This window comes from Eretmochelys imbricata, chromosome 3 (assembly GCF_965152235.1).
Source record: "Eretmochelys imbricata isolate rEreImb1 chromosome 3, rEreImb1.hap1, whole genome shotgun sequence".
Lineage (NCBI taxonomy): Eukaryota > Metazoa > Chordata > Testudines > Cheloniidae > Eretmochelys > Eretmochelys imbricata.
This window is the reverse complement of record NC_135574.1, coordinates 85,354,491-85,380,726: the sequence shown is the minus strand read 5'-3', so window position 1 is coordinate 85,380,726 and position 26,236 is coordinate 85,354,491. Positions and strand designations below refer to the sequence as shown.

General features: G+C 43.5%; 1 protein-coding gene across 2 annotated transcripts; it reads right to left on the bottom strand.

The window, feature by feature from the left end:
* Positions 1 to 25,267, bottom strand: RPF2 (ribosome production factor 2 homolog). 2 transcript variants are annotated; one of them, XM_077812946.1, is made up of 10 exons: positions 25,119 to 25,267; positions 22,917 to 23,049; positions 18,988 to 19,025; positions 16,742 to 16,781; positions 12,942 to 13,023; positions 12,776 to 12,852; positions 11,461 to 11,560; positions 6,561 to 6,663; positions 5,076 to 5,220; positions 1 to 282 (listed from the first exon to the last, which is right to left on the bottom strand). In XM_077812946.1, the coding sequence occupies exons 1-10, from the start codon at positions 25,139 to 25,141 to the stop codon at positions 103 to 105; spliced, it is 921 nt and encodes a 306-aa protein (XP_077669072.1). In that variant the 5' UTR covers positions 25,142 to 25,267; the 3' UTR covers positions 1 to 102. The 2 variants fall into 2 exon arrangements, with proteins under 2 accessions (XP_077669072.1, XP_077669073.1); XM_077812947.1 differs by lacking the exons at positions 18,988 to 19,025; positions 22,917 to 23,049; positions 25,119 to 25,267 and adding an exon at positions 15,703 to 15,871 and having other exon boundaries at positions 16,742 to 16,779.
* Between the last annotated feature and the right edge of the window lie 969 nt (positions 25,268 to 26,236).

The following is a 26,236-nucleotide window of genomic DNA, read 5'->3' as shown; positions in this document are numbered from 1 at the left end:
TTTTAAAAAATGGCAGCTGACTGGTCCACATCTGCCACATTTATTTTGTGACAAATACAGCAAAAGCTGAAGTTATCAAAAGTCCAAAACTATTTTATCCTATCAGACCGATTTTGATTTCTTTGGACTAATCCCTTCCTCTTCTTCAGTCATCTTTGCTGCAGGTCTCTTCTTTAACCCTTTCATCTTCCTTGTCTGTAATTTACTGAGATCCTGTTTCTGCATGTGGATCCGACCATATGATGTACCAAAGACATCGTGAGAGATATTCTTCTTCTTTGGCTGCAAGGTAAGAACAATGTTAACATTTCTGGGCCCAGAATACAATTCAGTCACTGAAGGCAAGTGTATCTGCCATCACAAGTCACCATATTCACCAGTAATTAAACTTCCATTACAATTTAAGATAACTATACCTAAAAATGGTATTGTACAGATAAAATCCAGAGTATAAAGATTTATTTTCCTGTCTTTATATGCCACCAGATCAGTTCCTTAATCCTGCCCTACCCATGTGTCCCTCTACAGATCATGCAATGACATCAGTTAGCTTAGCAAAAAGACCTGAACATTGCAAAGATAGTGTGCAATAAGAGAAGGTTACTTATTGTCATGGGAGGTTCTTTGAGAGGTGTGGTTCCTATCTGGATTCCAAGCGTGGGATGTGCATGCGTGCCATACGCTGGAGATGGAACTGTTGATAATAGTGTCCATTGACCCGCATGCGTCGACCATGTGGTGCATCCAAGGCTTTAAGAGGCTGCGTGGATTGTCACCGCTCTAGTTCCTTCTCACCAGGGGGTAGGAGAGCCCGGAGGAGAGGGAATGGAGGGTGGGATTGGAATCCAGATAGGGACCACATATCTCTAAGAACCTCTAGTTACAGTAAATAACCTTCTTCTTCGAGTGCTGGTCCCTACGTGGATTCCAAAGTGGGAATACAGCGAGCACTACTCAAGAAGGAGGTGGGCGCAAGGGCTCTCGAGAGGACCAACTGTGTAAGACAGTGTGACCGATGGCAGCATCCATCGTGGTGGAGGATCTGAGGCACCAGCTTCTGCACACAGAGAGGGGGACCATGCACTGCCTTGTTTATGTATATGACCACCGTCCTGTTGTCCGAGAGTACTTGGATGTGGAGAGAGTCTAGGAACACTTGGCAGGCCAGACAGACTGCTTGGAGCTCAAGGATGGTGATGTGCATTCGTGCTTCTCATGTGGACCAGAGGCCCTGAACAGTGTGGGTGTCGAGGTGGGCACCCCAACCCGCTAAAGACATGTCTGTGGTGAGGGTGGCAGTTGTGTGGGGGGCATGAATGGTATGCCCACTAGGACTGTGGAGGGGTTGCACCACCATGAGAGGGAGGTCAAGACGCTGGAGAGGAGGACTAGTAGCTTGGTGAGAGAGTCTTCCTATGGATTGTAGACTGTGTGGAGCCAATGTTGGAGGCCGTGCATATGGAGACGGGCAAGTGGTGTAACAGCAGCACAAGCCGCCATGTGTCCGAGAAGGGAAAAGCACTGGCAGGCACGTGTGGGTGGATGTCTCAGCATGGTAATGAGGGTAACAAGGGCAGTTAAGCGGTCCCCGGGAAGAAAAGCTCTGGCTGTCATGGAGTCCAAATGTCCTCCTATAAAGCTAAGTGGGAGGGTAGGGACGGATTCTTCTTCACTGATGCATACTCCTAGTCTCTGAAGGAGGGTGTGTAAGGTGCACATGGTGGGCAGGAGGCAGGAGCGAGAGGGTGCTACCAGAAGCCAGCTGTCTAGGTAAGGAAATAGGGTGTGCCCCAGTCGGTGCATATAGGCTGTGACATCCGCAAAGACCTTGGTAAATACGCGGGGGGCAGTGGAGATCCCAAAGGGGAGGAAATGGAACTGATCATGGGCATTGCCATAATAAAACAAAGGAATTTGTGATAAGCAGGGTGAATGTCTACATGAAAGTACGTGTCTTTCATATCGAGAGCAGCAAACTAGGCTCTATGTGGGAGGGAAGAGATAGTAAGGGGGAGGGTGACCATCCGGAAGTGAAAAATGCGGATTAATTTGTTTAAGGTGTGGAGATCTAGAATGGGGCGCATACCTCCCCCCTTTTCAGAATAAGGAAATTGGGGGAGTAGAAGCCATGGTGGCAGTGTGGCACAGGTTCTATGGCACCCTTGTGGACAAGGACAGTGTTTTCGTTGTGAAGAAGATCGAGTTGGATAGGGTTCGGGAGGGAGGGGGGCAGCTCCCAGGTGTGTAGCATGGGGGGAAGGAAAGGAATTCGATTAGGTATCCTTGACAGATGACGTCTAGCACCCAGCAGTCAGAGTTGATGGAACTCGAAGTGCAGACAGAGTGCCAGACAACCCCTGGATATGATGGGAGGTGCGTCCGGAAGGGTTATGGGAAGTTTTCAGGTCTTTATATGAGTCAAAACAATTGTTTGGGTCAACGAGAAATGGAAGCGGTAGAGGGAGAGTGCCAGGGCCATTGAGAGTGAAGTTGATGCTGAAGCAGTTCCAAGGGTCGCTGGGGGTACAGGTGATAAGTGATGCGAGGAAGAGGATGGAAAGGTGGATGCTGTTGTCGGTGGGTGGGGGCTGGGGCATAGACGCCCAGGGAGGGAACGGTGGCCTGGGAGTCCTTAATGGAGTGAAGGGTCTCATCCGTCTTGTCACTAAACAGTTTATTGTGGTCAAAGTGGAGGTCTTCCACCGTCATCTGGACCTCCTTTGGAAGACCGTTGGACTATAGCCACGAGTCACGACAGAGAACGACTCTGGGGGTTAAGGAGTGAGAGAGAGTGCCTGCAGCATCTACCGTGGCCTAGAGCATGACTTTGGCCACCAGCTTTCCCTCATCTACCATGCGTTGGCAGTCCTGCTGTTGGTCAGGAAGAAGAGTCCCGGAAATCTGCCAGTTGGGAGTAGGATAGAAAATTGTATTTGGCCAGAACGGCCTGATAAATGGCAATACAGAATTGTAGCCCTGCTAATGAATAAACTTTTCTACTCAGCAAGTCTAATTTTTTGGCATTGCGATCTGGTGGTGTTGATTTAAAGTGCTGCTGACGGGCATGTGCGATGGCAGCATTGATCACCAGGGAATTTGGCAGTGGGTGGGTAAACAGGAAATCTGTGTCCTTAGAGGGGACAGAATAGCGGCATTCCACTCGCTTTAGTATGGGACACAAGAGGCTGACGTATGCCACACCATCTGGGCTGGTTGTAAGGTAGCCGAATGAATGGGTAAGGCTGTGCAGTAGAATCCTGGAGATTGAAGCATGTCCAGGAATTGGTCATGGGGGTCCTGAACATCCTCTAGTGGAAGGTTGAGGGCCGTGGCCATGCGACGGAGCAGGGACTGATATTGTGTGTGGTCATCTGGTGGGGAGAGGGAAGATTGGATCAGGGCATCGTCCGGAGATGATGAAACGCCTTTAAGAATAGGCAATTCTGGTGGTGTGATCGGGGCCGCCGATGGACCCAGAGGATCCAGGGGTTTCCCCTGAACAGTCACTGTATGCATGGGAAAGGTGCGGTGTAGGTGGTGTGCATTGCAATGATGGTAAGGGTCCCATGAGGCCCAAAATGGCCAAAGAGTTGCCATGCCTGGGCGGGGTCCACAGGTACCAGGAACTAAGGATCAGTGGTGTGACCATAGTCTGGAGGATAGGCATGGTGCCAAGGATCTGGACTATAAGAGCAAGAAGGTGAGAGCTGTGTCCGGTTCTGAAGACCAGTCGGACTCTGACTGTTCTGGGAAAGGGGGAGTCGATGTTGCAGGTGGTACCGGCAGTAGCGGTGATGTCGGAGGATGGTCAACTGGGAGAAGGGACTTGGCCGTCATCGTTGGAGCAGGACGGAGGACAAGAGGTTCACTGGCCAGAGTAGGGAACCTGGGACCTGATGGGGTTCCAAATTGTGGTGGGGTACCAGTGAAGGATAACATAAGCTCTGCCATTGGTGTAAGTGAAGATAAACCGCCTGGAGTGCATGGGACTGGGAGTACTGAGCTTGACAGAACCAAGGGGGTCGATGGTGCTGGAAGTGACAGAGGGTCCTGGTGTTGGAATTGACAGTGTCGGTGGAGAGTGGTGGCATTTAGAACGAAATTCTGTGTGCGCTTTCTTTGAAGGCGGTGTTGAAGTCGAAGTTGGACCTTCACCTGTTGCACGCAACTTCTCCCCCAACCGATCCCAGCTCGGAGAGGAAACACTGCATTTTGAGATGGTCCCCACTGGGGAGCCACACTTGTGCCCGTACTTCTTGTGCATGCGGTGAGGTTTTGTCGGTGTTGGCGGTGCTGTACGAAAGGGACAGGCGAGGCGGTCACCGACCATGACTGGCAACACTCCGGTGGTTCCGCTGGAGCCGGGTCTTACTGCACACATGAGTGCATGGCTTCCACCATTAGAAAATTTTGGAGCCAAAGCTCGCGTGCCACCCGGATCCACCACGGAGAGGCGCTCCAGACAGAGCAGCGAGAGACGACGTGGGCTTCGCCCAGACAGTACAGGCAGCGGGTGTGCTCATCGCTCACCGAAAAGGAGGGAGAGCACAAAGCATAGTTTTTAATCCCGGCTTGACAGGGCATAATCCCTGGGCTAGGGAGAGACGCCCCGAACGGGGAAGATCCAACAAGTAACCTAACTAGCTATGGACGAAAAATGGACAACTACCTAATTAAGTAAATAAAGAAACTATATACAGTGAAAAAAAGGTTGAACGCAGTACTCTCAAGTGGCTAAGAGCATGGAGGGACTGGGTTCCAACTCTGGCCATGTGGCGGTACGAGGGAACTGGAGTGGTGTCAACCCATGCAGCCTCTTAAAGCCTCGGACACACCATGTGATCAATGCACGACATGAGCGGGTCAATGGACACTACTATCAACAGTTCCGGTGAAGGCACATGGCATGCATGTGCACCCCACGCTTGGAATCCACATAGGGACCAGCACTCAAAAAAGAACTAACACCTTCATCCCTTGGTCTTTTGCATGGTTTACTTTAAAACTGGTTCTGTATTAAAGACTATGTATGATGCAGAGCAAAGATTTTTGTATAAAATACAAGATTTATATACCTTGAGGGCTTTAGGTTGTTTAAGAGATAATTTATAGAGGTCTTCTGAAGCCAAATGTGTTCTCCTCATCACCAGATCTAATGAAGGTCCCATCTCTTCCAGTTCAATCCTAGGTATTTTACATCCCGACTTCTTCAACAACACTCTGCGGAAGAGACAGAACAAAAAATAAATAAATAAAAAAATCAACGTTGTCCACCTTTACTGCATTTCGTATTTATGTTTCTCATTATTTTCTGGACCCCAGACAGAACCTGGCCTTTAGAAAACGTGCAACTGTTGCATTTTTTTTTGGTTCAGAAAACTTATAACCACGGTACCAGTGTCTGATCTTGAATGCATGTTCAACTCCCATTGATTTCAATACAGTTGTGTGTGTTTGTAACCCACACACCTCCTGAGTGTGGTGTTCTGTCTCCTCTAGTGGCACTGAGACCACTTAGAGATTAATGAGTCTGCACTACAGCCGTAGGTCGGGCCATGTGGCTTTTAGCTCATGCAGTAGAGGCTCATGCACTAAGCTTCAGCTGTCCCAGGTTCAATCCCACTTACTGACAACCAGGGTCTGTTAGTGTTACTTGTGCACAGAACCATGGGCTGAATCTGGCCCTGGAAAATGGCTACAGATAGAAATGAAATCTAACCTCCTGTTAGACGAGGGGCGGGCAAACTTTTTGGGTTTTGAAATTGTATGGAGGGCCGGTTAGGGGAGGCTGTTGCCCCCGCCCCCATCCAACCGCCCTGCTTCTCGCCCCCTGATGCCCCCACCCTGGGACTCCTGCTCCATCCAACCCCCCTGTTCCCTGACAGACCCCTGCCCCATCCACCCCCTGCTCTCTGTCCCTTGACCACCCCCAGATCCCCCGCCCCTAACTGCACCATCCAACTCCCCTCTCCTTCCTGACTACCCCCCCCCACCCAACCACCCCTTCTCCTTGACTGCCCCCAGACCCTCTGCCCCTGACTGCCCCCGCCACCCCATCCAACCCCCTCTCTCCTTCCTTACTGCCCCCCCCCCCCCCCAGGACACCTCCCCCCACTCAACCACCCGGTTCCCTGCCCTCTGACTTCCCCGACCCCTATCCACACCCCCCAGCCCCTGACCACCACCACCGAACTCCCCTGCCCTCTGTCCAACCCCCCTGCTCCGTGCCCCCTTAACACACTGCCTGGAGGGCCGGTGGCTGAAGGCACGGCTGCACTAGGACAGGCAGCCGTGCAGCACAGAGCACCGGGTCAGGCTGGGCTGTGCAGCTGCGCTGCCCCAGGAGCTCACTGCTCCTCTGCCCAGAGCATTGCGCCGGCGGAGCAGTGAGCTGAGGCTGCGGAGGAGGTGGGCCAGCGGGGGAGGGGCCGGGGGTTAACTTCCTGGGCCAGGAGCTCAGGGGCCAGGCAGGCCAGTCCCGCAGCCGTATGTGGCCTGCAGGCCGTAGTTTTCCTACCTCTGTGTTAGACAATGTAAACGGGGGGAATGACAACACTTACTTGTAGCTTCGCATATAAATTTTTCCATCCATAGCTGTGAAATGCAGAACATACTCTAACCCTGCCAGGCGAATAGTAGGCACAGTAGGACCTCGAAAGAAATCTGAAAGAATATTTCAAGAAACCTGGCACTTTTACTTTTTTAAAATAAAGAGGTTTTTCAAAAAGGAGGTTTAAGATAAGCAGGACTTTTGATTGTAGTTTATTTGATAATAAGTCTGTGTTATAAGGGATGAATCTCAGATTAACTAGAAACGGATTTGGCCTTTCTAGAGGCAACCCCAGTAATGCTAAACAGGGTCCTTTCTGACTCACATGCATGATTATTCACTACTTCAAGCCCCAATCCTGCCAAGACTGCACTTGCTTAATTTTGCACGTGAGTACGCTCAATGGAACTACACATGTATGTACACGCTTAACTTTACATACATGAGTAGTCCCGCTGAGCCTACTCACATGTGCAAATTTAAGCAAGTGCAGAAATCTTGGTAAGACAGCATAACAGACATCCACTTTCCAGAAATAATTTGGTAGCAATACAAGCTCCAGATCTTATTTTAAAACATCAACCCAACCCACCCCACCCCAAAAAAGACAGAAGAACAGACATTATCATTGCTTCAATAGCAACAGTAACTTTAGTTTTGTGAAATAATACAAAAAGACATACTTATTTCAGTTTATCCATTCTTCTAAACTTTCAGCTATGAACTCAGAAAAACAAAATGCATCTCACATATGTTTCACTAAGTATACATAAGTACAGAAATAACATTTAGCTAAGTTATGATGTTGTTGGACAAAGTGATGGATTAAAAGTCTCTGGTACCAAAGCCAGCAGTCAGAGTAGGTATAAATAAGTGATCAAGATCAATACAAGATAAACATATACAAAGAAAGAAGGAGATAGTGTTTAGTGTTATCTTGATTGTTTTTACTCCCCATTGTTTATGATATCATCTTGGAAACTTGAGACCATCATTGCTTTAAAAAACAGTTTTGTCTCTGGTTAAACAGAGCACTTTTGCTCTTTTTTAAATGAGCTAATACTTGCTATTGCACTGCAATTAATATTTTTACTACTGTAGATATACACATTTAGCAGACAAACACTACATGGTCAGTTACAAATAGAAAGAAACTTACAGATTGTGTTTACAGTTTTACAGGGAGCAAATTCAGATACCAGTTAACTATCAGTTAGTTGTCTAACATAATTCTCATATCAGGGCCATTAAAATAGCGTATGAGCAAAGAGCACACAACCATGCAAACGTGTCAGCCCTTTGCAGAGGGTGGAGGAAGGATGTGACCTTAACAGAGTATGTTAATTAAAAAAAAAAAAAAAGATTAATACCCAGAAGCAGAACTGCTGAATGGCTCACTTCCCTCTAAGTTTCATTTTCAGATTCCTCAGCCAGTGTTTTCCTCAGTGACCTTTTTCTGGGAGCATCAGTGATGAAGCTATGTTGAAAACAAAGTCTTACTGGTGGACACTACCTAAAGTTTAGCCAGAAAAATACTCTGGGTCACTTAATATTTTCTCCCTCCTCCTTTGTTGGGTTACTGGATTTGTATCTAGAGGAAAAGTCATCGGTAAAATATTTTCTTCTATTTTAGTGTCAGGCTGTAGCCAGGACGGTCTCTTCTGGCATGTGAAATTGTACCTACATTGCTTTTATTGGCAGATTATCCTTTAGTATGTTCTTGTGGTATAGCTTTCCACTCACAGGATGATCTTTATATCCAAATACAGGTGGTCTATGACATCCACCAGCTGTAGACAGTATTTCCTCCCTGGAACTTTAGGGATTTGAAAATTTTGGCTTATTCATAGTTTTTGAGACACTCCACTGTTGTTGGATTAGAGACCTTGTTTTCATTATCTTTTTAATTCCTGCCACCAGTTTACCCCTTGTTTTTTTCTGAGCACTTAATGTGTTTCAAGGATGTCTGATTTAGTAACCACAGCAAAAGAGCTTTTGATAACTTCCATTTTGTCTTCAAGGACTTGAAATGTGTGTTTCAAAGTAATTTATAATTTGGCCACTTCCTAGGAAGAGGCAACAGTTCTTGTCTGAACAGCACAAATACTGCTGGACTTTGCAGCAGTATGATGGGCGGAGCAGGACATGAAACAGTTGTTTTATGCTCCTCTTTGTCTCCCTCATACCACCTCTACCCTCTCTTTTTCAAGAGAATCTAAATGACTCCTGCATATCTATGTACTGGACTCCCAATAATTTGTGCAAACATGGTGATAGGGATGAAGGAAAAACTTAAGTGCTATCTCAAAACAAACAGGTCTCCTCCCATTCAGTCCAAGCCTGCATTTTAAGAAGAGTGACCCAACATCTGCCAATTTTTAGAACACAAGTGGGTCCAATAAAGGAACGAGTGGTGAAGTGTTTCACAAATATGTGCACAGGAGGCTATTAGAACCAGGGGAGCAGCAACTACATCTCACAGGAACACAGAAGATCAACAGACTCCTAATACTGGCACCAAAAACCAATGGCAGTAAAACCACTACTACAATTTTAAGACAATGTTTGTATGGAAACGGGAGGGGGAAGAAAGTGACAAATCTTTGCCTGGTTCATCTATGTAGAGGGGTAAAGGGAAGCTGCTATTTACATATCCAAACCATTACGAGATGTCCTCAATTTTTTAAAAATGGATTTAAAAGTTTAGTTTAATTTGGTTATTATACAATATGCAAGTTCATCCCCTACCCCCACTGATTTCTAGAATGTGGGATCGCTATCACATGACTTCCCAAAAACGTACAAAATGTCCTTATGGACCACGTGTCTATGAAAACCTGGTTGTTTAACACTAACAACAACGTCACATGGTCTAGTAACAAGGGGTCATTAGGTAACTGAGCCTCCGGGCTCTTGGCAGTAGCGCTATAGTAACAAGCTCTTTACAGCTGTGACAGTTTCCTAAGTTTCTTGGCAACAAAATGGTGGATTAAATACATTACCTTTCTCAGGACCAGAAAGAGCTACTCCCTATCATATAACAGCAATTTCATAGGAGGTCAAATTGTAAGCCTAAACTATTTGATGGTATCAACATCTCACTAAATCCTTAATCTGAGGAACCCCCGTCTTTCACCTATTGTTTTGTCTTTAGACATTTCACTGAAGTCAACAAAACATCAAGACATTTGATGTGTACTTGGCATATGTTCTGCAGCAAAAAAATGGATGCGTATTTGACTGACGTATATTTGGGTGTAACCAAAAGCTTAAGGGCAAACAAATGGGAGAGGGATAGCTTACTCAGATGGGCAACAAAATAAATTCAAAGGGCTAGACTTTCAGTTCATCTAACAAATGTCAACGATTGGCAACACCATCCATTTCAGCTGTAAACCTGTATTTTGTATAAATCTCAATTGTGTGCGCGCATTTCAATCCATCGCCCCAACAATGTGAAAAGGGGATGCACATTAGAACAAGAATGTGTGGGGTTACTGGTGTGTAATGATTCTCTTCCAGAAATTTGGGCAAAGTGGCACAAACCTGGTCTTATATGGTTTGCATCCTATGTAATATGGACAGTGATGTAATCATTTAATCATTCACAGGCCCCCAGCTCCTAGAACTGAATGAAAAATAGCTTTGCCATAAAATTCGTCCTATTTGGTGCTATATCTCTGAAAAATACATAGATGAGCTCTTAAGAATAGCAGTAATTAATTTATTAATGCAGCAGTCACAGAAAGTCTTCTTTTTTAGCATCTCCAATAGTAGTTTAGAAAGATTGTGCAGCTATGAAGCCAAAGGCAGTGGCAATTTTTAAACTAACATAGGCAAAAATGGATCTTTGGGATTTAACTATGAGTAAAGCTTAGAAGTTTGATTCTCATCTGAATCTCCATGCCTCCATCCATCTTTTCATTCCCTGCTCATGCCCTACCAACATTCCCACACACACCACTTTATAGTCCACATTTTCCCCCCAAAATCCCATTCAGATTAAGCACCACCTCTTTCTTTTAATTAAATCTTGGTGCAGGAAAAGAAGTGCACGAGAAGGGGAACAGATCTCCAGCCATTCTACCTTCTAGTTTCACTCCTAAAGCTTACTTCCCAAGAGTACTCAGATTATGAATAATGCCACGATACCATCTTACTTTTAAGCTCCAAATAAAACAAGTTCAATTATTTTTGTCTAAAATAATTTATCTAGAAAGTACACCCATTTTTGTAGTTGCTCTCAGCACTCCTAATTAAAATCCAAAACCTTATTTACCATCTGCATGTTCTCCGCCTATTCCAATGGCTCCCACCCTTGATGTGCAAAAAAAAAAAGTTTGTACATTTCTGTTTAATGGAAATCTGTGCCTAGCCTGAAGTTAACCAACACATTTAATTGTATGTTTCTGCCTTAACAACCACTTCTCATTTTCACTGCACACGTTGAACCCAAAATTCAGTCTAGTGAGGTCCTGATAATAACTGGCTGAAAGTTCTCTGATGGAATAGTTTACCATTAGAAAACACAGTATTTTGACAAGGTTGTTTCAATATTTCCAAAAAACGTTTTGAGAAGAATTTTCGTTTCACAGGAGATTGACTTTTTGTTCCGATTCAGGACGAAATTAACTTTTGAAATGTCAGTTTCCCCACTTCAACTACCTCTAGTCTTCATGGCTTTCCCAGGCTGATCTACTTTCTTCCATCCTTGGAAACAGATTTGATAATGACAGATTTAACTTCAGTTTTATGGTATGTTGTAAATCCTAATACTGCTTCCTTAATGTTATCTTGCATTCTTGAATATGGACAAACATTAACAGGCAAGCCAACATTTCTCAACATTTAGCATTGCCACAGATTTATGAAGTCCTACTGCTCATAAAGTCTTATTTCAAAATACTCACCAATGAGAAGACTTTTCAATCTTCTATATTCTTCATTTAAATCAAATGCGTCACCAGCAAATATCAACATGGGCTTTGTTCCTTCCGGACACTTGCTGTTCTATTGGACAAATATCAAACTAAGTTATAAAGCATATTATTTATGCAAGTGACCATGCACATTCCATTCTGAGCTGTTCTGGTCTCTGATAAACACAAAAAGAAAGGCATTTTTAAAAAATAAATCCATACATGTTACTTGTACTTGGAAGTGTTTGCATTGAGTGTTTTTAAACAATAGTGAGTGTTATTCTCATTTAGGCTGAATAAGGAAAAGCTTCCTCATAGTAAAACGTGTTAGACTGTGGAAAAGACCATACAATGGAAGTTCATTTGTTTGGGACTGTTTAGAACTAGACTACTTGAAACACAAGCAAGCATGCTGTATTTCTTGCATTGGGAAGGAGATGGAAAAGACTTACTGGATCATTCAGTCCATTTCCAACTTCTGATTCTGATACACCCTTATATAGCCAATTGACCACAACTCCCTGCTGTGCAATACTTGTGAAAATCATCAAGCTTAAGGTGAGGGATCACTTTTCAGAGTTAAATTTCTTGCTACCTAAAAGATCTTTTTCATCTGTACTACTTGTTCTGAATCTGCAAACTAAGTAGTTGCTAATCTGTGTAGTTTCTTAATTATAAGAGTGTAAAAAGGCATATAAAATAGCTAACCTATTTTTTGGCAAAATCAAAACTTAATATGATCACACCAAGGTGGGTTTGCTGTTAGGTTTGGGGTTTTTTAAGTCTCTTGAAGTCAAAATGTTGGCCCTCAGACTGAGTCAGATACAGTTCCTGAAAACCAGGGTTTGTGTATAATTGATGGCCTGAGAAAGTCTCAGAAGTATCTCACACTGATAACAGAAATATCCTTAGCTACAGTGAGATGAATTCTGCCCTTGGAAACCCATACATGGTTTCCCCCATAACTTCCTTCAATAACTTTGAAGGCCTCCCATGGGTAGAATCCAACCTAGTAGCTTTGTAAATTGAATTATTCCTGTTCGCAGCTAAAAAAATTGTAGACCTCGTTTGCTCCCAACAAAAACTTTGCAAAGGAATCCACTAGAAAACATATAGTTAATTTTAGCAACATTTTTACAAAGCACAAAAATAAGATTCTGATGTGAATGCATATGTTAATCCTGGAAGTCTAAAAGAGGCAATAGTGAAATGGTTTTGTTTTCTTTACTGAAAGTACACCAGATTCACTACAAGTGCTCACCAACAGATGTCACTAGAGCTCCTGCATTGTTTAAGAGTATCTTACCTTAATATCTTTTAGCGACACAAATTTCTCAACACCTAGCTCAATCATATCCAGGACATGATAATCAAACATACGACCTATGAAAGAGAAAAACAAAACATGTTGGGTTAGACATTTATTCTCAAGAGCCATTTCTTCGACCCATTTTTTTAAGAAAACATTTTACCTATTATGAGATTGTTAGGCCTCTTCTTATTATGTGAACCAAACAGAAACAAAGAACAATCTGACTTCTTCGAAAAAAACTCCTATAAGATTAAAAAAGACCACAAATTTCAGTTTGCAAACATGTTAAAGATTTGGTGACAGCTAATGTCACAGTTACATCAGCTGAACAGCTACAAATTTCAAGTTGTAACCCATTCCCCCTTGGGAGGTTCATCCATTGTTTTATACACATGCCAGATAGATCTTTCCTGGCATTTGACCTAAACTAGTGATACTCTGACCTCAATGGTTCAGGAGCCAAATTAACAATCAACATTACCCAAAAGAGCCACAGAAGTGTGAATTCATGGTTTCATTTACTATAGCACTATTCATCTTTAAACAGTATGATGGGAAATATTTCTTATATATTATTCTCACAGCAAATAAGTTAATAACTTAGAGCAAGCTGTTAACTTAATTGGTTAACAACATAATAAAAGCATCCTGACTGGTTAATAATTAAATCACAGTGTTTTAATATCATGTGCTGCAAAGAGCCGCAGGAGACACATTAAAGAGGCACTTGTGGCTTGCAAGCTACAGTCTGAGTATCACTGAGCTAAAAATTCCACTTCCTAATTTTGTCCCATTACTCCTTGTTCTTTACATTTTTTTCACTGGTCGCCCTAAACTCCTCTTCTGCCCTTTTTGATGCAACATCCTGTTAAATACTTGTAAACAGTTATATTTCCTCATTTAGGATATGTCTACACTGAAATCCAAAGTGTGACTGCAGCATAGACATACCTGCACTCCCATGGCTACAGGCTAGCAATGGAAGTGCATACCAAGGATCCTTGGCATGCTTGTGTAGTCCATGATGCTGCATTTACCCTGCTATTTTTAGCCATACTAGTGTGGGTATATATATTTTAAATTCCATCATTTTTGGAGCCTAGATCATAATTTATGAATGCTTTGGGAAGCAGAGGTAGCAATACTGCAATTTTTAGTTTAAATGTTCCCAACAGCACTGTTGGAAAATGCTGTGCACATTTCACAGGATAAGGGACGTTTGTCTGCAAGGAAATTTCAAGAGCATGGAACACAGGACAGGGGCTAACCCCCTGCTCCCATTTAACTGACTGTACCATCCTGCAGTTCACTGACACTCATCTTCCTCTGGATTCCCACTACTAATTCCCAAAAAGGAAAATAATGTAGTGTTGCAATTAACTCAAATGTTGGATGTTCATCAAAATACTCTGCCTTACTTAAAACCAAGAAGAGATGGAGGAAAATCCGTGAACTGGAAATTTTGAGATCAAAGAGAAATCCTGTAAAGCAGAGGTTCTCAAACTTTTCTTATTGCATAATCCCTTCCAGATCTACCAGCTGCCTGCATACCACTACTCTTCTTGTCACTGATACTTTGTGTGTTCTTCTTAACATTACCTGTCTTTAGCCATCTGTCCATATTTCACGGCTATGTACAGATATAGTTTTAGTGCGACATATCTGTGTTCTCATTAATACATCTTGAAGTAAATTAACTACCATATTTTAAAAACAAATTCCCACAGAGGTTGAAAGCTTTGTATAAGTAGCCTATTATGAAAATGCAATAAATAATAAAATCCACCATTATGCAATTTATCTGTGTACCCCCAGTGTACACATATCACAGTTTGGGAACCCCTGCTCTAAAGGACACATACCAAAGGAAGCTTGGTTGACTTGCTAGCAATTTGGCAGAGGAAAAGATACATGGCCTGGCATGCTGTCCTAATTATATGCACATATTGAGTCCCCGCCAAGAGAACATACTCATTTGCTATCATATGGATGAACTGAACCTTTCACTTTGAGGTGGACATTAAGAAAGGTCCTCCAGTGTTAGTACATATGGATGCACAACTCTCCATTTAAATAAAACAATGGCAAAAACAAAGAACAAAACAGATAAGTCTTAGTGAGGATGCCACAAAACACCACTTTATAGTTATATGGGTCTTTTAATCTTCAAAACACTTTATATACATTACATGAAGCCTACGATTTGTCAATCTATCCCCTGTCGCCTTGTATCATAATATTTAAACGTCAGCATATTTTTTCCCCACAGGAACTGAGCCTGTTTGTTGTGGTTAACTCTTCCTATTAGTAATACTAACAAATGACATAAATGACAAAATGGTGATAACATTACCCCATGTAAATGGAACAGTAAAGATGCAATTTGTTATTGTAATGGGGTCTACAGGCCCCACACTGAACCAGGGCAAGGAATAGTGCAATACTGGGCTACGGTGGCTCCGCCCCTCAACAGATGCAAGGCATGTTCCCAGTGAAGGATCAATTAAGGAGACTGGTAACCAAGGAGGAGAAGAGAAGTGAGCTGTATGTGGCGCCAGGAAGCAAGGCTGACACTGAGAGCCGGGCCACGAATGGCAACAGCTTTGTGAAGGCTGCACTAGCAACAGGACTTGGATTTTTTCCCTCATTACACTGTGGGCATTTCTAGGAACTCATAACTGATAATTTTCTCACAGTTACCACAACAATCTGTTTTATTGGACAACTGGCAGTGTAATACAAATGCAAAGAGGACTAGCAGTAAAGTAAATGAACTGTTTATCCAAAAGTTTATACTGTCTTAGAATGTAATCAATGAAAAATATGAAGAAATAAAAAGTATTTGGAGAATTTAGAACATGTTAAAAATTATATATCTATATCTATATCTATATCAAAGGCGGCCCTAATTTGATTTGTACCTGACAGAGCAAAGGTGTGATTAAATCCGAGTCAATATCTAGAAGAATCCATCTCAAATGAGGTCTGTTTTGAAACCATTGTATATTATCACTTCTCATCTCTTATGGGCAACCAACCATCTGTGACCAGCAGTCTTTGCTCTAAACAAGTATGTTGTTCCATGACTCTCTAAAACAGACAAGCCCCAGGATTTAAGACAATGCTTTGATATTTTTCTCTTCCTGTTCAGAAACCAACTTGACCTTAAAGCACTGAACTGAGACCAAATTTAGTCAGAAGTATATAACAGCCATCACACCCCGAAAAAGTTTGTTTTAATTTTAATTTTTTATTTTAATTTTTTAAATGGAAACTTCTTGTCTGTGAACTCTGGAATAAAACTTGTGATTCATGATCTTTGATTTGCACTGCTGAAGTCAGGCAGAACACCTCAGCTTAATACGTGCTTCTCTTCCTCTACTCAAATGTAATTAAGAAAAGCAATTTTTACAGGACACCCTAAATTTTCCTTTTAGTCTTTTCCCCCTATGGATTTTTTATTTGTGAAGAAACTAAGATGAATATTCACATAAACAATATATACTTTAATGACCATGAGGCTGATGTGAATTTATAAGAGAGCTGTTTAAAAATATTATCCTTCCCTTCAAAACAAGCTCCTTTACTTATAACAATGTTCTATAATCCTAAATCTGTTTTGTCATAATTTCACAGTAACATGCATGCACTTTCAAGAGCACCCCAAAATTTTTATTTCCACAATAATAGCATGAGGGTTCTGCCTTCAGACAAATGAGTGTTACCAGAAAATAACCTGGCAACATAAAACCAACAGCAGTATCTCTCACGATCTAGTATTACACAGATATTCAATTTACTCCAAATTGCACAATAATTCCCTATAATTTAGCTTCTGGGGTATAACTCCAGTGAACCTTGGAGAACTACTTTCCATGGCAGCCCTGCATGACTGACAGTATCCTGTACGTAGTCTCTCTTGTTCCATAGCAAGCTAAATAAAATGTGGTTTATACTTACCAGTGATGTCTGATCCTCAAAAGGTCTGGTAATATTTTTTCTGAAGGGGGAAAAAAAAAGAAAAAAGATAAAGATTTGGATTTTTTTGTTTCAGAGTAGCAGCCGTGTTAGTCTGTATCCGCAAAAGGAAAGGGAGGACTTGTGGCACCTTAAAGAATAACAAATTTATTTGAGTATAAGCTTTCGTGAGCTACAGCTCACTTCATCGGATGCATGCAGTGGAAAATACAGGGGGGAGATTTATATACACAGAGAACAGAAAACAATGGGTGTTAACATACACACTGTAATGAGAGTGATCACTTAAGGTGAGCTATTACCAGCAGGAGAGCGGGGGGGGGGGAAACGACGGACGGACGGACCTTTTGTAGTGATAATCAAGGTGGGCCATTTCCAGCAGTTGACAAAAACGTGTGAGGAACGGCGGGGGGTGGGGGAGAATAAGCATGGGGAATAGTTTTACTTTGTGTAATGACCCATCCACTCCCAGTCTTTATTCAAACCTAATTTAATGGTGTCCAGTTTGCAAATTAATTCCAATTCAGCAGTCTCTTGTTGGAGTCTGTTTTTGAAGTTTTTTTGTTGAAGAATTGCGACTTTTAGGTCAGTAATCAAGTGACCAGAGTGATTAAAGTGTTCTCCAACTGGTTTTTGAATGTTATAGTTCTTGACGTCTGATTTGTGACCATTTATTCTTCCACGTAGAGACTGTCCAGTTTGCCCAATGTACATGGCAGAGGGGCACTGCTGGCACACGATGGCATATAACACATTGGTAGATGTGCAGGTGAACGAGTCTCTGACAGCGTGGCTGATGTGATTAGGTCCTATGATGGTGTACCCTGAATAGATATGTGGACACAGTTGGCAATGGGCTCTGTTGCAAGGATAGGTTCGTGTTTTTGTTGTGTGGTGTGTGGTTGCTGGTGAGTATTTGCTTCAGGTTAGGGGGCTGTCTGTAAGCAAGGACTGGCCTGTCTCCCAAGATCAGTGAGAGTGATGGGTCGTCCTTCAGAATAGGCTGTTGATCCGTGATGATGCGCTGGAGAGGTTTTAGTTGGGGGCTGAAGGTGATGGCTAGTGGTGTTCTGTTATTTTCTTTGCTGGGCCTGTCCTGTAGCAGGTAACTTCTGGGTACTCTTCTGGCTGTCAATCTGTTTTTTGTATGACTTCACACTAGGTGCCATGGTGGCACTTGGGTTATTGTGCTCTTCTGAGAAGATTACTTCAGCTTTAGAAACTGAGTTCCGTCTCGGATCCAAAGCAATATTAATTGATTTTTCCTCCCTTGGTATCCTACTGTTAATTGAATTGTCTCGTTAGACTGACCTCCCACTTGGTAAGGCAACTCCCATCTTTTCATGTGCTGTGTATTTATACCTGGTACTGTATTTTCCACTCCATGCATCTGATGAAGTGGGTTCTAGCCCATGAAAGCTTATGCCCAAATAAATTTGTTAGTCTCTAAGGAGCCACAAGGACTCCTTGTTGCTTTTGCTGATACAGACTAACACGGCTACCATTCTGAAATATTAATTCTGTTAGTCTTTCCTTAGTGTTCCCTATGTCAAAGTCCTTCTGTCATTAGATGCACTCTTCTCCACATTTCCTCGCTCTTATGATGCATGAATTGCAAACAACCATAGAGACAGTACTCCAGAAGTGCAATAAGCTGCCCTCCACAAAATGAAGGTTTGCCTTTCAGGTATCACATGATATAGCTTACAGTTGTCTTTGCCTTTTCATCCATATCATGTTTAATATTCCTAGATTTTCATGAGGTAGTACATCCAAGCACCTGAATTACAACTTTCTGCCTAATGGCTCCCTATTTTATATAAATATATTCGATTATAAACTGTATTTCCTATTGAGACTACTTGCAACTTTACCTTTTATAGATTTAATGTTACTCTTTCAATTTATCTGTGCCAAGCTGAACTGCTACCATATCTCATTAACTATTCACGCAGATTTGGATCATCTGTGAAGTTGATCAGTAACTTGTCCCTTTTGCGAAGTTTTTACTTCATATATTTTGATAAATGGGACTGGACTCAGACATTTAAACACCTATGGGCTTTTTTCCAGGTTGTTGTTGTCGTCATTTAGAATCACCCTCAGTTTATTATGTAGCCAGATTTTTTCTTTAAATCCACTGTATTGGCCTGCATGGCACCTTTCTAGAGTGAAAATATTAAGCCCAACTTTATCAAACAATTTTAAAATTGCAAAATGTAACTTACTTTTTGTACAGGACAGCAAAGGGCTTTTTCAGAGCATACTGTAAAACAAAGAATTTGAAGTTAAGGAGAAAGTTCTTTTAACACACTGAAATACTAAGCACTGTTCTTTCTAAAATTCCACATGAAAACGGCATCAAAAGGATAAATGAATTACTTGAGAATTAAACAGAGTGGCCATCAGGTGCAGTCTAACCCAGAAAGAAATCAACTCTATAGACATGCTCACAAAAGGGACAAGAAAGTATAGATCTAAGACTGGATTACTAATTTTAAAGCGGAGAGGTTTAAAAACACACACTTGAGACCAAAAAACACATTTGAAACACCAGAACAGGGCAGAACACCTTCACCTCCCACTCAAAATAATCTCAACGTTTGTACGAGAGATATTAAATTTCAAAGTAAACTACACTATTTTTATTTTATTAAAATGTTTATACAAATTGAGGGAAATGTTGCCTTGCAGTTAGAGCACTGGAACAGGAGTTCCAGGTTATATTCCTAATTATAGCCCTGACACACCAACTGAACAGTGCCTAGCACATGGGGACCTGGTCCATGACTGGGGTACATCAACACTGCAGTGTAAGCCCAGGGTTTGAACTCAGGCACAAACCTAACCCCCTTTCCATCTTCACACAAATCACTCTGACCCAGGACCAGGACCCATGGGGGTGGAGGGTACAAGATTGGGTCATGCCAGGATCCAGGGTTCAAGCCCTATTGCTTTGCAGTACAGACACAGCCCCACTGCACTAGTGCTCTGCCAAAGATATTCCACAATACCACAGACTGACTTCCTGTGTCCTCTTGCTCCAATTATTAATATGGGAAATCACAAATCACCAGACACCAATTTAACCATAAATTGCTTTATTAAATCCAAAGTGTCTTTATGCAGTTGCTCTAAGCTAAAAATAAGCCGTCACTACATCCAATACAGTAACAAAGTACTCATAAGCATTTGATCAAGACACTTACAACCAATGGTGCTTAGACCCATACTGGTTGGCTCCAACATGGTCAGGCAGCTATTAGCAATGAACCCTTTAAGAGTTTACTTTTTATACTTTTAATGAACAAGTGATGTCATTGCAAATTACTGACTTCAGCTAAAAACCCATTGGAGACAGTTCACTCTTATTTCCAGTCTTAATCCAGATAAGATTTACAATCACCTTTCTTTGCAAGGCCTTCCCTCCCCTTCTTCTTACTGTCCAACAGTCTTCCCATTGCATCTGGGTTCACATAGACTTTAACATTGGCGTGTGGGTTGGGGAAAGGCCGTGTTGGCTCATTTTAAGACAGAGTCTCTTTGTTTTATTTAAAACCACCTGCAGTCATCCCTGTAAGTCAGAGGACTTCTTTTGAGAAACTTCCTCTTATCTCATTATTCTTTGAGCCAGACATCCTCCCTACTTTACTCCTTCTGGCCTTATCACTTATTTTTGAGGCCTTCCTTCTACTTGCTAGTCAGGGCCTTTCCTTACAATACATGTATATTTCCTTAACCAAATTTAAGCTAACTTTAATTCTTTAATTTTATACTTATCCTACACTTCTGAACTGCCAAGTTTTCCCACACCGCACCACGAAAAAAGGGGTAGAGCAGTCACATTTTGGGAGGGCATTACTAAGTCTGGGATATGGGTGGTTATACTTGAGCATACATAATGCACTGTAGATATTAGAGCCCCAGGCTCGGAGCAAGGGTTCAACAATTCCTAACCTGGGGTTACAAATGAGTATGGATGCTTAAACATACTCAGGAATTGCTAATGCAAATTCTGCTAACACTGCGCTCGCATTGCAGTGTAGATATAGGGATTCCTAGGTGTTACTGCAACACAAATTATACCTATGCAACATTGGGCAAAGCATATCACCTCTCCATACATCGGTTTTCCATCTGTTAAATGGGGATTAAACCTAAGCTTAACACCTCCAAGTGAAAAGAATAGTTTCTTTTAACAGCTTTGAGATCTTAAAATGAAAAGCATTACAGAAAGGCAGAGCACTACTAAACTCCCATATTAATAATACACATTAGGCAAAGTTAAATACACATAAAATATTTTAAATACAATTAGTCCTAAAGTCAAAGTTTAGCACCTCCCTACAACAGCAGAGGGCAAACACATTCCTATCACAGCATTATTATTTTTTGGCGCTATTTTAGGTGTCAGATGGCGTTAACTGTTGCAGGTAAAATAGCTGAACATCAAGTCAGGTTTTGGCAAAATTCAATTTATTTTAAAAGATTTATTTTGAAGTGTATTTGACCTTTGTTAATTATTTAGGACCTTTTACAGACATTTCTAATAAGTTTTTTTTGTTAGCTCTTGAAGCCTGGATCTAAAGACAGTCAGATTATTACAGAATGTCTCAGTGAATGCTGGGATGCATAAACAAAGGACTCTTGAAGAGCAGAGAGGTTATTTTACATCTATATTTGGGACTCGTGCAACTGCTGCTTGAATACTGTGTCCAGTTCTGGTGCCCACAATTCAAGAAGGGGGTCAGAGAAGAGCCATGAGAATGACGACAGGATTAGAAAACATGCCTTAAAGTGACTGAGCTCCTTGAGTCTATTTAGTTTCACAAAGAGAAGAATAAGGAATGACTTGATTACAGTCTAAAAGCATTAACATGGGGAACAAATATTTAATAATGGGCTTTTCAATCTAGTAGAGAGATATAACATGATCCAATGGCTGGAAGATGAAACTAGACAAATTAAGAAAAGAAATAAGACAAATTTTTGACAGTAACGATAATTAACCATTGGAATAATTTACCAGGGATCATGTGAATTCTCCATCACTGAATTTTTAAATCAAGATTGGATAATTTTCTAAAAGATCTGCTCTAGGAATTGTTTAGGGGAAGTTCTATGGCCTGTGCTATGCAGATGATCACAATGCTTCCTTTTGGCCTTGGAATCTATAAATCTATGATTTAGTCCTTATGATTTGGCATCTTTCATGTTAGCGATAAATCCCATTTCCCCTCAGATACTGCAGTTCTGGTCCAACATACAATAGGCTACGTCTACGAGACAAACCACTGATGGCAGTGTGTAGGATATGTTCAGTGAAATACAGGCTGCATCCACACTCCAGTACATAGCTACACCTGTAAGTGAAAGGCTCCGGCAGAGAGTAAGCAGCAAGGAAAAACTCCCCACTGTAGGAGTCTCTCTCTGTGGCTAGGCATGACACACACACCCCTGCCCCCCCAGCAACAGGAAGGCAGCAGGACACTACAATGAGCGCTCCAGTGAGTAGGGTGCATACCTGGGTACACCCACAGGGTTTAAGGCAGCCAATCAGGAGGAGAACTCTGCCTGCCAACCTCCAACCCCTCAGGAGCTGAGAGGAGTTTCTGGATACGGGGAGACGGAACAGCTCTCACAGGAGGGGAGGAGGAAATAGGAAGAGCCTAGCAGCTCAGGGAAGCTGTGCTCCCTGTTCCCTTTCCACTCCTGAGAAAAGTGGGTTGCCTCCTCCTCATCTCTGCAACACAAGCTTGGGAAGGGGGAAGAAGGTAAATAACCCTTGGAGAGGGGAGTACACAGAAGGTGCATAATTAACAGGCTGTGGGACAGACTTCATTAGAATTCTGGGGTTTGGGGAGAAGCTGAAAGCTCTGTACTATCAGGGAGCATTTTAAACATAAGTCTTTGTAATTTCATCTTAGTCCTCTGGCAGTGGGCAGTCACTTTACTCTCTAAATCTGGTAGAGTTGGCAACACCGACTGTCACATACACTGGTTGGGGGCAGGAGGAATACAAAACCAAGACTGGAAATATCGGATTTTGAGTAGATAACATGTGAAACAATGTATTTTAAAAATGTGTGAAATTACTCCTGATACACAGCCTATGTTAAAAACTTATTTCAGTACACATTTCCAACAATATACTTACAATATCTTTAAGTGTTTCAGTCACTGTTAAGTTTGCATTTCCACCTTTTATGAGGATGGCATTTTTTGTATTTTCAGTGAGTTTGGGTTCTCTCTTCTCAAGAAACCTTTTGGCCCTCTTAGTTTTAGGCTTTCTGCAATGATATATTAATTACAAAATTAACTTGCACAAAACATATTAGACTATGCATGGAACAATCACTGCTGGTTGATGTTCTGTCAATAAAACAAAAATATGAATAAGTACTATACAAAATAACCTCAAAGGAGTTAATGAAAATACTTTACTTGTAAACAACCCTCCCCCCCAAAAAAAACCTACTGAAATTGAAGGTAAAGTCTTGGCCTTAAGTTTTAATTTCCTGAGTTCTGTTGACTTGAAATTTAAGGTGTGGTAATATTTCCACATCCTTGCTGAAGTCCTGATGGTTTCCCTTCATACCAAAACCCTGCATCACGGCCCCACACACTATGGCTCATGAGGACTAGAGGAGATCCTCTTAAGAGCCCATCAGTGGCAGCCTAAAGGCGAATTAAAAAGCCCACGTTATGCTTGGCACTTCTCTGCTACTTCATGATGTATCCTCATGTACAAATACAGAGTTAGAAGAAAGACTGCTAATGAACAATTGCTACCGTGACTAACCTGAATTCGGGTCCTAAGAATACAGTTAACCAGGGGTGGGCAAACTTTTTGGCCTGAGGGCCACATCTGAGTGGAGAAACTGTATGCAGGGCCATGAATATAGGGCTGGTGCAGGGGATTGGGGTGCGGACGGAGCGTGGTGTGCAGGATGGGGCTCACGGCAAGGGGTTGGGGTGCAGGAGGGATGTGGGGTTTAGGAGGGGGCTCAGGGCAGGGGGTTGGGGTGCAGAGGGCTCAGGGTGCAGAGGGCTCAAAGCAGGGGGTTAGGGTGCAGGCTCCAGCCTGGCGCTGCTTACCTCGAGTGGCTCTGGTGTGGCAGCAGCACGCAGCGGGGCTAAGGCAGGCTCCCTGCTTGCCTTGGCCCTGCACCATTCCCCTGTTCCCGGCCAATGGGAGCTGCGAGGGGCGATGCCTACAGATGAGGGCAGCTCATGGAGCCCTCTGAGGGCTGCAGGGACATGGTGCTGGCCGCTTCCGGGAACAGCATGGGGCCGGGCAGGCAGGAGCCCGCCTTAGCCCCATGACGCCACAGGGCTGGCGAGCCGGACTGAAAGTCGTGACTCACCAGATCTGGCCTGCGGGCCGTAGTTTGCCCTCTCCTGCAAGTAACCATACTGTCCTCTATTAAGATAGATGTTCCATTTCAGTTTCACCAGTGATCACTGCACCACCTTTATGGATTATCTGTGAACTTTTGCCTGCATCTAGACAAGATCGATCTACTAAATGGAGGAGTTTGTTCCTGAAATGCTAAACAGGACCAGAAATGAGTGCCTTACCTCTAGATCAGTGATACTCAGATCTCTGGTTCAGGAGCCAAATTAGGGCCCAACGTTACCCAAAAGAGCCACAGTAGTGTGTATTCACTATTTCATTTACTATTTTTATATTATATATATTATTTTCACAGCAAAATGACTGACCAAGTATTCTACAATTGGTTAATGACATAGTAAAAGCATCCTGATTTGTTAATAACTTCGATTGCTTAATAATTAAATCACAAAGTGTTTCAATGTCATGCGGTGTGGGCTGTAGTGGGGTGGGTTAGGGAGGTTATTTTGGAGGACGAAGTGAGGCAAGGGACTCCCCCTACAGCAAATCCCACAACCACAGGGCTCTGCCCTAATACAGCACCCAGCATCCTCCCTCCTGCGTGTTTACATCTCTGGAGGCCCCGCGAAGGATCCTCTCGTCCCCTCGCGGGCGGCTGGCCGCGGGCAGAGCCGGGGAGATACGTGTTAATACCCCGTGACGGAGCAGAGTCGGTGCCTCCTCTGGGGCAACCGGGCCGATGGGGGGGGGGGGGGGCGGGTGACGCTGTTCTTCTCCCCCCGCACTGGCCTGGGAGCCCAGCTCCTGGGCAGGGGCCCGCCTGGGGCACAGCGCACCTCGCGGACAGCCGCTCCCCCCGCACTGAGCTGCCCGGCCGCCGGGCGGGAGCTGGGGCCGGGCTCCCGCCGGAGCCTCCGCCTGGAGCCGAAGGCGGCGGGCGTGGAAGCAGCCAGCGCTATCGGGCCCTCCAAGCCCCTGCGCCGCCCCGGAGCCGCCACTTACACCACCCGGTCCAGCGCCTCCATCTCGCCGGCAAGAACGAGGCTGACGCACCTCCCCCCCGCCCCCCACGTGCGTCCGAGCGTGCGTGCGGGACCCAAAACGGACCAGTCCGGCACGTCCCTTCATGCGTCATGACATCCCATCCGCCGTCAGAAATCCAATCCTCAACGCAGAGTCGGGAGCTGCAGAGTGCGTGCGCCTTTTCTGTTACTGAGCATGCGCAGTAGAAATTGCGGCGGTCGCCGCCCTCAGATCGAAACAGGGGTAAAAGAACTACGGTGGGGAAATGGGTACGGAGAGGCAGTAGGGGCAAAATTCTCAAAAATGAGAGGGCGGGGGGGAAGGGTTGCGTTCCTGGCTGGCTGTCGCCTTTCCCCTGCGCCCCCTAGCCAGGGCAGTGGCGCTGCAGGCCAAGGTGGGGGAGGGAATATATTTTATTAGACCAGCTTCTGGGGGTGAAAGAAACAAGTTTCTGAGCTACCCGGAGCTCTTCTTCAGGTCGGTATAGCTCGGACGCGTGTCTCTCTCACCCACAGCCCTTGGTCCAGGAAAAGCTATTGCCCCCCCCCCCCACTTGTCTCTCCAGTACCCTGGGACTGACAGGGTGCACCAACACTGCAGAGACGCAGACCTTAACATTTCTGACCTATAGCCAGTAGCTGTTATCAACACAGAAGCATAACTCAGAAAAGCAAGGAATGATTCTTCCTGCTGTAGGATTGTCTTGGCTGTCTGTACAGCTCTCTCAGCCGCTCCATTCACTTGTGGGGACTATAGGCTGCTAGTAATACGACCAAACTCATAATTTGTTCAGCATGACTTAAATTCTGCAGCTGTGAGTTGTGATCCATTGTCCATCACTAGTTGTTCTGGAATACCAAGAGTGAGCAAAAGTGCACTGCAGTTTTTCACTAACAGTGGGGCATTATGTCTTTAAAGTACATTATTTCTATATACTTGGAAAAATAGTCCATGACGGCCAGATAATGGTGTCCTCTGAATTCACGTAAACCTGTAGTTAGTCTCTTCCAAGGTCTGCCTGGTAGAGATGTTGTTATAAAAGGTTCTTTGCATTGTGTTGGTCTGTTAATTCTACAGTGTTCACATGCAGATACTTT